Source organism: Lissotriton vulgaris, chromosome 6, assembly GCF_964263255.1.
Source record: "Lissotriton vulgaris chromosome 6, aLisVul1.2, whole genome shotgun sequence".
NCBI lineage: Eukaryota > Metazoa > Chordata > Amphibia > Caudata > Salamandridae > Lissotriton > Lissotriton vulgaris.
Window position 1 is genome coordinate 132,244,235 of NC_141694.1, and position 14,850 is coordinate 132,259,084.

A 14,850-nucleotide genomic window follows, 5' to 3' on the forward strand; every position below is an offset into this window, starting at 1 on the left:
TTGATTCTTCATAGATAGGTTACCATCAATGTGGATGCCCAAGCTTTTCACCACCCCTGCTGGTACTGGAGTCCTACCCAGCTCCCTGGGCCAGAGGCGATCATTCCACGGGTTGCCCGTGATGGTAATGGGCAACACTTCGGTCTTCTCTGGATTGATCTTCAAGGAGTTGGTGGACATCCAGTTACTCGTGAACTATAGGATATTATGCAGCCTGCTTGGGCTCCAAATGAGTCCTCAATTTGAATGATAATCTGTGTGTCGTCAGCGTAGTTGTTAATCTGACAATCCATCTGATTAAGAGCTGAGATCAGTGGCTGCAAATATATGTTAAAAAGGAGCGGTGAAAGAGCAGAGCTCTGTGGAACTCCACAGGTTATGGCCGCTGCTGAAGATACCAGGTCTGACAACTGAACCCTCTGCGATCTTCCCTGCAGGAATGAAGTTAGCCAGCCTAGAGCGGCCCCCCCCGATGCCCAGATCTCTCAGACGCTTCAACAGTAAATTATGACACACCGTGTCAAACGCGGCGGAGAGATCTAAGAGCACCAGGGCCCCAGGGATCTTCTTGTCAGCTCTGCATCTTAGTTCATCCAAAATGGATAACATCACCAGCTCCGTGCTATGATGTTTTTGAAAACCAGCCTGATTTTGCTCTAAAAGGTCGTTAGTCTCCAGAAGTTTGGACAGATACGTCAAAACGTGCTGCTCAACCACCTTAGCCAGAAAGGGTAATTGGGAGATGGGCCTATAGTTCTTTACATTTTTAACATCGGCCCCTGGCTTCTTAAGAAGCCGGATCAGCCGGGCCTCTTTGAAGGAAGTTGGAACCTGTCCCATCTCCAAAGACCTTTTTAAAAGGGTAAGGACGTCCTCCTCAATCCCCGACATAGCAAGCTTAAAAACGCTGGGAGGGCAAGGGTCCACCTGAGAGCCAGAGTTCACTCTCTCCACCAAACTAGCTAACGTCTCCTTAGTAATCAAGGGTAATGTGTTTAGGGAGGAGTGAGCCTCACAGGTGTCTGGCATAATTTGTAGTGGACAGTCAAGAATTGGGGTGCGGGATATTTCGCCCCGAAGATCTTCGATTTTCCTAGTAAATAAATCCTGGAAGTTCTGGCAGTCTTCCTGAGAGAACTCCGGCTTCTGCTCTTTATTGTTTCTTAGTTCCGAAAGTACCTTAAAGATTTCTTTTTGCGGGTCTCGAGCTGTCGCAATTCTGGTCTCAAAATACTCTGCTTTGCGAGCCAGAATAGCCTTCTTATAAAGTGCAAGCTCCTGCACTTATAGGCTCTGAGCATTAGTATTGTAATCCCTCCTCCAGGCTCTCTCCACTTTCCGGAGAGCCTGTTTCTTAGTTCTCAGGGTGTCGTCAAACCAGGGTGCCCGCCTCCCTTTATCAACCCATTTCTCCTTTTTTGCCAGAGCAACGGCGTCAATGGCTTTCTTCAGTTTGTCAAATAGCTTTTGACTACCAACCTTGATGGTCTCGTTTACTATGTCTAAAGCAGTGGAATTACATAAATGACCAGCCAGCTTTTCCTCATCTATATTCTTCCATCTCCTTACCATTTTCCAAGCCGCTCTAGGTCTATCTCCACCCCTGTGGGCTTTCCTCTGGCCCCTAATCAAATAGTGATCGGACCAAACACATGGCGTAGTAGTAACATATCCTGGGGCAGACTCTGTTGTCCATACCAGATCTAAGGTATGGCCTTTTTCATGGGTAGAACCGATCACCAATTGGATCATACCTAAGGCCATTAAAGCCTCTTCTAGATGGATTGCTTGCCCTTCCTTAGGGGAGCTCTCCCAATGGTAGTTAAAATCTCCCATTACCATCAGATTCTCATAGCGGGATCTGAGGTCATGGACAACCTCAAGTAGGTGATCCAAGAATGTTGGTTTAGCCCAGGGAGGACGGTACAACAATAAGATGACTAAACAGATAGTACCCATCTCAAATTTCAATCAATCAATCAATCAATCAATCAATGACATTTATATAGCGCGCTACTCACCCGGAGGGTCTCAAGGCGCTTGGGGAGGGGGGGTCCGCTACTGCTCGAACAGCCAGGTCTTGAGCTGCTTCCTGAAGGCGAGGTGGTCTTGGGTCAGGCGGAGGTGGGTCGGGAGGGAGTTCCAGGTCTTGGCGGCCAGGTAGGAGAAGGACCTTCCTCCCGTGGTGGCTCTTCGGATGCGGGGGACGGCGGCGAGGGCGTGGCTGGTCGATCGAAGCTGGAGAGTGGGAGTGTAGAAGTTGAGGCGGCTGTTGAGGTATCTTGGGCCTTGGTTGTGTAGGGCTTTGTGTGCGTGGGTGAGGAGACAGAAGGTGATTCTCTTGTTGACCGGGAGCCAGTGCAGGTCTCTCAGGTGTCCGGAGATGTGGCTGCGTCGGGGGATGTCGAGGATGAGTCTTGCTGAGGCGTTCTGGATTTGCTGGAGTCTCTTCTGGAGCTTGGCGGTGGTTCCGGCATAGAGGGCGTTGCCGTAGTCCAGACGGCTGGTGACGAGGGCCTGGGTGACCGTCTTCCTGGTCTCGGTGGGGATCCACCGGAAGATCTTGCGTAGCATGCGCAGGATGTTGAAGCAGGACAAGGAGACGGCGTTGACTTGTCTGGTCATGGAGAGGGAGGAGTCCAGGATGAAGCCCAGGTTGCGTGCGTGGTCTGTTGGTTTAGGTGCACTGCCCAGGGCGGGGGGCCACCAGGCGTCGTCCCAGGCGGAGGGGGAGGAGCCCAAGATGAGAACTTCCGTCTTGTCTGAGTTCAGTTTCAGGCGGCTACATCTTTCATTCCTTCGTGTAGGTTGGCTCTGGCGGTGGCGGGGTCGTTGGTGAGGGAGAGGATCAGCTCGGTGTCGTCGGCGTAGGAGATGATGTTGAGGTGTTGTTGGCGTGCGATGGCCGCGAGGGGGCTCATGTAGACATTGAAGAGGGTGGGGCTGAGCGAGGAGCCTTGAGGGACGCCGCAGATGACTTCGGAGGCTTCTGATCTGAACGGGGGTAGGCGGACTCTCTGAGTCCTTCCGGCGAGGAAGGAGATGATCCATTCTAGGGCCTTCTCCTGGATTCCGACGTTGCTGAGGCGCTGCGCTAGGGTGCGGTGGCAGACAGTGTCGAATGCCGCGGAGAGGTCCAGGAGGATGAGGGCCGCACTCCTAGGACCTCTGCTCCACCTAAACTTTCAGCACATACTCTTTCTGCCCTCCAGCAACTATTGTAAAGTAACGCAACCCCTCCTCCTCTCTTTGTGCCCGTGCGATTGAGCCAGATAGCATTGAAATTCGGGGGAAGAGAGGCCACCAACTCTGGGGTAGAAGATTCCTCGAGCCACGTTTCCGTGATCCCAAGGATGTCAATCCCAAAGTCCTGCAGCAGCAAAAAAATGTCTAAATTATGCCTCTGTAAAGAACGAGTATTTAAATGGCCATAATTCAGGGTAGTATCTAAGGTCTTATTTCCCCATCCCTCCCTAGGCCGCGAGGACTTAAGTAGCCCTTCCTGGCGTAACAAGGTGATACATTCCTGAGTAGGAAGTAGTTCAGCCTGATTGTACTTCAATAAAGCGGTTCTACAGTACCTGATAGATTGGCCAGGGGTTGTGGCCCCTGGTTCCGGTTGGTCGTGGATGGGCGTAGATGGGCTCGCCTCTGGGGAGCCTCCGGCGCGCCCACGGCGCACCCGCTGCGCGCTAGCATGTGGCAGGTTTAAGTAGGCGTCGTCGGGATCCGCCTGACAGCTAGAACGCTGCCCAAAGATGGCGCCCACAAAACGTCCCAACTATCCCCAAGATGGCGTTAGTAAATGTAGCTGTGGCAAGCGACACGCTAACGAGCGGTGAGGATACTATTAGAGTGCAAGTAAGTCGCCATAGAAGGTTAAAAAATATGCAGTGAGAAATTAAGTCCCACCAGTTAAAAGAGTATTATAAAATTAAAGGCCTCGCAGAGCAAGCTAACCAAGGCGCTAGTGAACCGCACTAATAAGCCTCTGAAACGCGCTGCTTCTATGAGCCTTTTCCTGAGCAATTGCAGATTTACCTTGTACAGGACCAGCCTTAAAGGAACGAACATCTTAAGTAGGCGTCGTCGGGATCCCCCTGACAGCTAGAACGCTGCCCCAAGATGGCACCCACAAAACGTCCCAACTATCCCCAAGATGGCGGTAGTAAACGTAGCTGTGGCAAGCGACCTGCTAAAGAGCGGTGAGGATACTATTAGAGTGCAAGTAAGTGGCCATAGAAGGTTAAAAAATATGCAGTAAGAAATTAAGTCCCACCAGTTAAAAGAGTATTATAAAATTAAATGCCTCGCAGAGCAAGCTAACCAACGCGCTAGTGAACCGCGCTAATAAGCCTCTGAAACGCGCTACTTCTCTGAGCCTTTTCCTGAGCAATTGCAGATTTACCATGTAAATTGTAAATCTAATATCAAAAGAAAAGGAAAAAGAGCCAATCTCAGACCGCTCACTCAATATTATAATTTCCCCACTTATCAATAAGCTAACTAGACACCTATCTCTAGCGATATTTCATACTATTTTTACAGTTTAAAACTGTCATCTATACTAATATAATAAAGAGAGAGCCCAAACCTTTGAGGCGGGTAATCTCCGGAACCACAGCACCAATCACAACACCCAATACAGCGTTGGAAAGGGCAGTTGCAGCAGAAGGACATAGGCTATGCAGACGCCCACCTTATACATTTAAAAGGTAAAAGTACTGTGCCAGAAAAGTAGTCCCTTGTGGGCGTGTCTGTGTTGTGTTGTGAGAGTGTGCTGGGGGCGTGACAAACGCTGGGGGCGTGTGGTACATTCCGCCCTTCATGCCATGTCTCATATCGTGTGCTAATCCCACCCTGATCCCTTTAAATACCTCTGCACCCCATAATCATAACCCACCCTTACTCCTTAAAATACCCCAACACCCTTAAACACTAACCCATCTTAACCCTATAAATATACCCTGTACCCCAAAACCCAAACCTATCCCTAAACCCTAAAAATACCCCTGTACCCCAAAACCCAAACCTAGCCCTGAACGCTATAAATACCCCTGTACCTCAAAACCCAAACCTACCCCTGAACCCTAAAAATACCCCTGTACCCCAAAACCCTGACCTAGCCCTGAACCCTAAAATACCCCTGTACCCCAAAACCCAAACCTAGCCCTGAACCCTTAAAAATACCCCTGTACCCCAAAACCCAAACCTACTCCTGAACCCTAAAAATACCACAGTACCCCAAAACCCAAACCTCACCCTGAACCCTAAAATACCCCTGTACCCCAAAACCCAAACCTAGTTCTGAACCCTAAAAAAACCCATGTACCCCAAAACCCAAACCTAGCCCTGAACCCTTAAAATACCCCTGTACCCCAAAACCCAAACCTACCCCTGAACCCTAAATATACCCCTATACCCCAAAAACCCAAACCTAGCCCTGAACCCTAAAAATACCCCTGTACCCCAAAACTCATACCTATCCCTAAACCCTAAAACTACCCTTGTACACCATAACCCAAAACTATATCTGAACCCTTAAAATACCCAAACACCCCAAACATATACCTCAGTACCCCAAAACATATACCCCTATACCCATACTTACCTTATCCGAACATAAAAAAAAACATGCTTTTACCATTCGTGCATTTACAGCGAATTTCGTTGTAAATGTATGCGTGGTAAAAGCATATAAAATGTAATGCCATGCGTTATAATGGCATTGCGGAGTTATGTACTTTCGGAGTGATGGTTTGCAGAAGGAAAGTTGCGGAATAATGGGTGTTTACCCTCCCCCGGTAAGTACATTGGTGGCACGGCGGCCCACATCTCCAGCAACATACTCATATTTTTTCACCACCCATTTGAAAAATGCACAGGTCGCTCTCATTGATGGCCTGCACCGACATACACTTTTAGACACACCTCCCGCCACAAGTTCTAGAATTGCGAACTTTAGAGCTGGGCAGCTACGTTCAAATCTCTGCATCAGCTCAACATCCTGCGATTCCAGGCAAATCGCTTTGTCCCCCCGTGCCTACCACAAATGAATGTGTTCTTCTGTAATGTACATTGTGCTCATGCCATGTTGTCGAGTTCGCGCTATATACTATTGCAAGGAAAAATAAAGTAGGGAGTCTCGAGTTCACACACTTCTGAACGCGCACTCTTAAGTGCATCAGCAGTGCACTGTGAATCAGAGCGTTTCACAGGCCTGTCACAGATAAGAAATGCTATCAAAACGAAATCCTACAAAACAATATACTACTGGCCGGCAGCAATTCATACCCGGACAACGTCGGGACGGGTTGCTAGTGTGTTGATAAAAGGAAAGATCCCCTAAACAGATACAACTCATTTGCAGTTAGTTTTGCAATTACCACTGACACCGCCTCCCACTCACAGGCCGTCTAAGCCAAAAATCAATGAATGCCCCTAAGCTTCTTCACTTTGGGCGAACCCCCTACAAAGTAAAAGAACTCCTATCTTTTACCTCACAACTTGCCATTTTAATACTCCTTCAACCGCTTACCTGCAATTTCCGCCACGCGCTTGTGTCCACGTACAGCCGGTCTGATAAATCCTGCTGCTGTGGAACACTTCGCGCTGTTCCCCTTTTAAAAGTTTTAGCAGGCCAATCAGATTAGCTCCTCCAAAGACAACCAATTACAATAGACATTTGCATATACCAGTAATAGTTCCCTTTCAGGTCCGCTCGTTCTCATCCAATCAGGTCCTCCCATCTAATTCAAGGTCACTTTTGGTTCCTCTCCAGCGTCACAAGACGGTTTCCGGCATCTCTAAACTCCACTCATCTGTGAACCCTAAAAATCCCTCACAATCCCTAAACTCCACCCATTCCTGAACCCTAAAAACCGTAATCCATGCTCGTCCCATAAAAAAACCTCATCCGCTCTAAACATCACCGAACAAAAAACCCTCACAATCCTTAAATTCCACCCAAGTTTAATGTGATTTAGGGCTTTTTCTTAAAATTATCTTTCCTTTAAAATGGTTTCTTTAATTTTAGATTATCTTAAAACTGTCTTTCTTGAATATTGGTTTTCCATTTTTTGGTTTGTGGTTTCTCAGTTTTCGTTTTCCATTAACTTATATACATCAGAATTCCCATCATCACATGCTTCAGGGCTGTGATGCATTGCAGCAATATTATGTGTGTCATGCACTAATCCCGCAGCATGTACTATTGGCAATGGAAAAAACACTAATAAGAGATTCAGTCAGTTTGCAGTAGTTCTGGAAATGACTCCAGTCCTATAACAATGGCGTCCTCTCGTTCCTACCTACCTAACCAGTGCCATTCACCGAAATCAGGTGAGGTTGTTGTATATGAATTTAGACCACTAGTGTAATTTTACCGATTCATGCCCATATATGGGTATTGTTAGACCTGTCTGGCCTTTTGCGTAGCCCCTCCTATTATTTATTTATTTTGTCCCCTTTTTGCCCCTCATACCCTTTTTATCTTTTTGTGTCCACTAGATTTTTAAGGTGTTGTCCTGGGGGATAGATGCTCTTTTGCCCTCATAGTTTTTCACCTCAGGCCTAGGTGCCTTTTCTGACTGGAATTCACCTAAATCTACAAAATGGTGGTTTTCAACTGCCACAACTGCCAGCCCCTGAGGGAAATCCCATAGGATAGCATTGAGGCCTTCCAGAATCTTCTGGACCCTACTGGAACCTTAGTGGTCAGACTATAAAAGGCTAGGGGCAGGGTAGCCATTTTGTGTAGCCACTGAACCAGTCGGAGTGCAGGCTGTGGGTTAAGAGGGTTAGGAAGCTTAGAGGGTTGACTTCCTGTGTGAGGGTTGCTACTCTTCTGCTGTCGCTGCCCCTTTCCTATAGACCTGGCCCTGCTGAGTGGGGACTTCCTGACCACTATATCTGGCGTGGGAGTAAACTACCAGATTCCTGAGCTTTGTGAGAATCAAGGCCTGGATTGGAAGAAATACGCGATCCAGACTCTACCTGGGTCCATACTTGACATTGCCCGTAATTGGCCCTCACCGGTTAAATTCAGGTGGTAGTGGAAGTGGACCTTATCCTCTCCTTGACCCGCTTCTGAGTGGGAGGGCACCGCTGCTGAGCGAAGTGGAGGAGTCCTGATCGTGACCCTGGTAGTGACAGAGTAACCGTTCCTTGGTTGCACTACGGGGCGATCGTGAGGCCAAAGAGCCGAATCTTGTCAGACGCTGATCCCTTGCGCAGACTCACTGTGTAGAGTCTGGAAGCGTCAGGGAGGGGGCGGAGTGACCGCGGAGCTTCGAGCGCTGGTGGGCGGAACCTGCAAGAACATCACCGCCAACGAGAGGAGGAGACCGGCCCTGCGCCTCAGTCGCTGCACCCCTGCGCAGGCCCGGCGTGTGCTTGGAGACGGAGGTCTCTTCAGTGAGGAGACGGCGTGACGCGGACCCAGCAGTCCCACCCAGACCTCCCAAAGTTGGTGGAGAGGCTCGCTCGCCGAGTCCTGGTGAGATTCTGAGGAGAGGCGGGAAGTCGAGCGCTGCTGTCCGCAAGTAAGGAGAATCTAAGGGAAGGCGGGGAAGTTGGAAATTAGATGCCGGCCTTCCCTCGTTAAACAGGCTGGATGAGGCAGAGGCAGAGCCCGAGTGAACTGAGCTAGAGCTGCGGGGCTGACTTGGAGAGAATAACATTGATGGGCATTTATGATGCGAGCAGTGTATTGATAACTTGAACACCTTGGCGGTCCACTGTGGAAAGCCCTTGTGAAAGGCTCTTGTTCTTCATTGCCAGGGATAAGACAGTTATCAAGCGCTTCAGTAACTGAGGCAAGGGGAGGGGAGTTCCTCAATCCCATTGATGTTTCGTAACTCTAGTTCAAGTTGCCAAATGGAATGCCAATTTACCTGTATCTCATTTAATGCCTAGGATTCGCTTATTGGGGGAATTCAGAAATAGATGCTAAATCTTTGGTGCTTGGAAACCGGGTACAAGTAGGCCATCACTTGTAAGTGCCGATCTTGGAGCGGGGAGGTATTAATCTAAAGTATCAAGACAGTGCCTCCTAATGTAATCATTGTGGGAAGTTAAAATGTTAAGAGGTGGTTGAGCTGAGGTTTCATAGTGTTACAGGTGATGCTGTGGAAAATGTGAAGATGTACAGTGTAATTAATTGCTAAAATACAAATAACAGAGAAAGATCTATATAAGAATTTTATAAAACAGCTCGTATTTTTACACAAAGATTGGTGTAGTGTCATTTTTGTGTGGAATTGCATTGAGTTACTGCTGGGAGGTGGGCAACCTTTACACATGTGCCTCTATTTAGTGACTGTCTTACCCTAGGCCAGGCTACCCTAGGTGGCTTAGCAATTCTAGGTCCAACAGGTATAAATCACCCTATCCTTATATAGGCATAGAAATCATAACCATATTTAGACTTAGCCTATGCAGTCTAAATACGGCATGGCTACTTCCACTAGTTTTGAAAATCCACAACGATTTCTTGGAAAAACCCGCCTTCAGCAGTCACGGACTTCCCTTGCTTAAATATTGATTTAACCAAGAACTCATGGAGTTTTCAAAGAACTGATTCTTTGATGACATTATTATGTCCAACCGTACATCAAACTCGGCACCTTTAAGGTATAAATATGCCCACACTTGCCCAGGCAAACACACGGTGGTTTGGAGCAGTTTGACTATCTACCTACATGACACAGTTCGCCGCAGCAAGTGCCGAAGAAAACCGACCCTCCAGCAGACGCACTGAGAGAGACGCTGTCTTTTCTCTTGCCGAGAAATCCAGCTCCAGTGTTTCCAAGCTACCCTTGCGGGTTGTTGAGAAATATAGTCCTGAGAGAGAGAGACCAGACCTCCTTCATTCTAAAACCAAGGTACGGAGCGGATTAGACCCTTAGAAAATTCTTGAATAGATTCTTGGCAAAAGAATACTGAAACTAAGCTACACCTACTTACTTCTTCCCTTGTACTAGACATAGGTTAGGTACACCGGGGTAGGCGTATTTTAGAAGCACGAGTTGAGTACTTTTTAGTCTTTATTTATTAATGTATGTATTCTATGTATTTTATGGCTTAGAAACCATATCATGCTTTTACAGTATTATTTTATAATACTCTTCGTACGGTACGCATTGTACTTTGCAACCAGTATTACGATATAGCAGTTCATTTCCTCTGCATGAGAAAGAAGACTGTTCAAAAAATACTTTGTATTGAAAACGCCCCTCTCACTCTTTCTCTGCACCTCTGGTGAAACGAAGCATGCACGATTGACTGAGTGAAATACCTATCTATTGTTTCCGCGGCTCTAGAGATACATTTCTTATTCTTGGGAAACAAAGTTGTCATGTTTATGCAGTTGTCAAAAACGAATCCCTTCTTGTTCATTCGAGAAAGTTTCTAGTGACCTCTGAGCTAGCTAGCACTCACAATTAAGTCCAATATATTCGATAGAGACCTAGTAGACCTCAGTTCTATGTCAAATCTATAATATATATTATTCCAATGCGCAGAGCCTATTGGGAATATAGGAACTACACTACAAAGTTATCAGTGGCGTTACAAGAAGAATCCTCTCCTGACCCATGACTATGATGACATCATAAAAAGTGACACTTAACAACCTTTGGCCCTGATGCAACCACTGGAACTTTAACTGTATGCACGTATAAAAAGCCTTCTAATAGTGCAGAATGAAGAAAATAACTTTAAAATCTCACTGATGTAGATCTAAACACACCAAAACAAGTACCATCATCTTACTTGTCACTAAAATTGTTCCCACAAACAGAGAAATTATCAGTGCCCCTAGACCACCAGATAAATGGGCAAGATACAAATTCATAGCTATATGATTGTAATAGAATCTGACAATCCTCTAACAGGTTGCAAATGCTCTCTAAGTTGAAAGTGCCATACAATGCCAAATTATCAGTGCTCTATATTGAGAAGTTAAAATAGACGTATATTGGCCAGGGTGACTACAATGTAATATTATGCAGGCTCATGCTGTCAGAGGATTATGGTTACAGTAACATTTATTGTTTCCATTCTTTGCCTACCAACCACTGGTTCAATATCCCTTGCAATCAACCCCAATTTACTTACATAGATCACATGGGAAGTGCTGCTTTACCTGCCTAGATATTGTTTGTTCCACAGATTTTGTCATGTTTTACTCCTCTAGGTCTGTTGGTTGGGTTTGTCCTACCAGAGCCAGAGGAAGAGCCTATTGTGAGACATCTTTATTTGTGACAGCATCACTGTAATCCCTGCTTGCTTATCTTTTTCCTCCCATGTCTCTCCATCTTTCACGCTCATTTTACCATCATCCCTTAAGTTCTTCCTGACAGCCTTCCATGTCTGCTTATCAGTGCCTCCTATCTTCTGTTATCTCCCCATTTTTCCTCATCAACCCCTTATGCCCACCTTGTAGCTGCAGAAGAACGTTTGCACCGGTGGCTCCTCATGTTTGTTTCATTTTTATGTCTTATCTAAATGCCCCATACTTCTCCATTAGTCCCCAACATCCTATGACCCTGATGTCTCCAATAAGGCACCTTGTGGCTTCTATTAGCCCATATGACTCTCTATCAGCTCCATGATCCTTGATCTCATCATATGTTAAATGGCTCGCTCAGTCCCATGCTTTCCCTTTAGCCCTATAGGTTCTCTAGGTCCCCCATTAATACTCAACACCCCAGTACTCTAACTTCCCCATAGCTCATTGTGTTGCTCACATTTCTCTTATTCAGCCTAGCTTGTATCCTCATCCTGCTTCAGGGGTGTACATCAAGCTCCTACAGTTCTTGTGGTGCAAGGAGCCGCAAACACTTCACCCCCCCCTAATGCTTCAAGAGGCCCCCGTCCAGTCCAAGGCCAATGAATATCTGTAAGGTATGGGAGACCCTGGGGAAACCTCTTCACGTTCTGGAGAGGGTCCCCATTATTTTGCCATACACCACTACCTTGCATGTTTCCTCATTAATTCTTTAGCATTCTCATGACCTTCCTGGTCTCCCTCTCTGCTCCCCTCCACGATTTTTCCTCAACAGCCACCTATGGCCACCTCATTTCTCACCATAATCTCTCCTCATTAACAACTAGGTCTCCCGTTTAGCTTTTCGATGTCTCTCCTGTAGCTTTCCAGTGCTTCCTCCTTCATGCGGGTTCACATTGTCAATGCACCAGAGTCTAATCTGGCCGTAATTACACATGTGCACACTGCATCATGGCCCTTAAAGAGGGGACCTGATGGTGTCACAAAGGTAGATGCAGTCTGGAAGCTCAACTCCCAATTGCAGCTCTGACGACCCCTGCCCCCTTCAGCAGCAGGAAAGCAGTCTGCATACTGGAGAAGAGCATTACCTTCACCGCCTCTTCAATGTGTCTGCTATACTTGCCCATGCACAGGCGATCATTCTGCCTTAGAGTGCATCTGAATGGTAACCCACAAATCTTTTTTGTAAGAAAAAGGGGGTTGGCATGAATGCGCTGAATGCATTTTGGATGTTCACTTGTGTACCCAGTGGCTGAATACCCCTTCCCATAATATGGCACATCACTTATGTAAACCTTTATCCTGCAACCTGGAAGTGGACAGGCACTATAAACACACATTAAAATAAATCAAAACAAATGTCTCCGACTTTTCCCTAAAGTCCTCTGATTTGCCGGAAGAGTCACACGAAGGTACTGTGAAAGGGAAGGTAATGCTTGGCATCTTTTCCTTTTCCACTAGGGTTGCCATTTTGCCCCTTTGAACAACATATAAGCGCTCAACTTGTGACTCAAAGCCCAGTCCAGTTAGAGCATTGTAAGTCAAAGATCAACCTCTATTAGTTAAGAATATTCTGGGATTATGACTTTCCCCCTTGATTGCAGCCTCTGCAAATGTATATTAGAACAGTGGAACGTAGAGAGCTCCTTTGAAGACAATGGAGTAGCTTCTGGCTTATAATGCCTGGAATAAGCCCGGAGCTCCAACATTCCAATAATTGTCTACAGGTTTCTCACTTTTTAGTTTCGAACATTCTACCCTTAGTGGGTGGAATGTCCTAATAGCCTTATAGCCCTTCTGCCTTGGGATATACCTAAAAGCCCTCTCTCTCGTGATAGGGCCTCGCCTGGGGCTCGGGGCTGTAACTCTTGTTCAGGGCCTTTAACAACCAGTATAGCCCTCAGCAGCAGGCTATAAGGCTATAACATACTCTGATTAAAAATGTAACAGCTGGTCAATAAACTCAGTAGATCAGTTAAAATATACACACTGTCTGTGTTTATTTTGCCTCTAATATTTAAATATTTTCTTTGAAGTATGGCTAGTTAGATGTTTTGTGTCATGCATGTAAATGTGTTGGTTTTTAAAGCGGTCTTCATTTTTTTTTTGTCTTAGAGTGTACACTCACCCTCCCAACCTTGTCCTAAGTGTTATGAATGCTGTGTGTACCCTTTTGCAAAAGAAACAAGATTGGGCAACAGCAAAACTTCTGCTTGGAGATTCAGGATTTCTAAAAACACTGGTTAATCTCGATAAGGACAGCTTACCTGAGAAGGTAATTCTAAAAGCATGTTTTTGGCTGCTTCCGAAATTCCTATGTTTTCTTCCAGGGTATCTTCATCAATAGTAATAAGCACTAAATTCTACCACCCACACGCTGGATTATGGAGCACTTGGCAAAATATATATATTTATACCTGCATACGCTATTGTAGGAGAAAGAAAAGTTCATATATATATATATATATATATATATATATATATATATATATACATATATATATTACTGCTCCTCGTTACGCCGGGTCATGCACTCATGCACGGGTGCGTGTTGCGAGGGGCGTACCTCGCAATTATCGTAGCTCCTTTCTTTTCGTCTTTACAAAGAAAACAGCACTCGCGGGAGGAGGATCAGAGTTTTTATTTTCGACCCTCTGAGCACCAGACGCGTTTCGGCTCCTGCCTTTGTCAGTGGTACACTGACGCGCCATTTTTCTTAATTTAAATACCCTTCACGTGATACATTGTCATCGAGATCGAAATAGGGCTACTTCCCAAACATGTGCGCCATATTGTAACGGCTATTCATAACAGTTATTCACAGTTTTTTAAAACGTTTGTTGCCTTAATTACGCCCTGGATGGGCTTGTGCATATTTACAAACAGTTTTACTTTCAAATTATTTCACATTATTTCACATCATCCTGTGTTATAATATTGCCCTGGATGGGCTTATGTAGCGTAACCCTCCTGTTTTCTCGTTAGTCTTGATTTACTAACCACACTGTGCAAATTATAACCCTTTAACCAAAATAAGATTAAACAAAACAAAATAAATTAAATCGCAAAATCACCAGTTCATCTTATCTTAAAACTTACTAACATTTCATAGTTTCAGAAATTTTCAGTAATTTCTTCATGGCTATTGAGCCCCCCGGGGTTCTTAGTTCCGATGTCTATTATATGCCTGGATTTCAACCTCCTTAGTTTTTGTAGTCTACCCCCCTCTAGGGTTGATAGGTACTTGATCTAATGCAAAATATTCCAGTTGCTCATTATTGCTCTTATGGTGTTGTTTATAGTGTCTCGCCACTGGATATGATGGATCACAATTTGCGATTGCTCTGAGGTGTTCCAGGATGCGCATTTTCGTGGGGTTCACTGTACTTCCTATATAGCGCAATCCACACGGACACACTAGGCAATAGACTGTGAATGGTGTTGTGCAGGTTAGTAAAGATTTGATTTGCCGCTGCTGCCCTCTCACCTGGTAAGATGTCACTTTCTTGCTATGTTTACACGCTTTGCAGCGTCCACATGGGTAGAAACCTGTTATGGGT

The 14,850-nt window shown here is 45.9% G+C and overlaps 1 protein-coding gene across 1 annotated transcript in view; it reads left to right on the top strand.

The window, feature by feature from the left end:
* The window catches only part of DNAH14 (dynein axonemal heavy chain 14), a 1,270,113-nt gene that overhangs the window by 949,267 nt on the left and 305,996 nt on the right, over positions 1-14,850 (top strand). Inside the window, exon 62 of the mRNA XM_086926153.1 lies at positions 13,406-13,565. Within this exon, the coding sequence (XP_086782279.1) occupies positions 13,406-13,565 (160 nt within the window). The remainder of the gene's footprint in view (positions 1-13,405; positions 13,566-14,850) is intronic.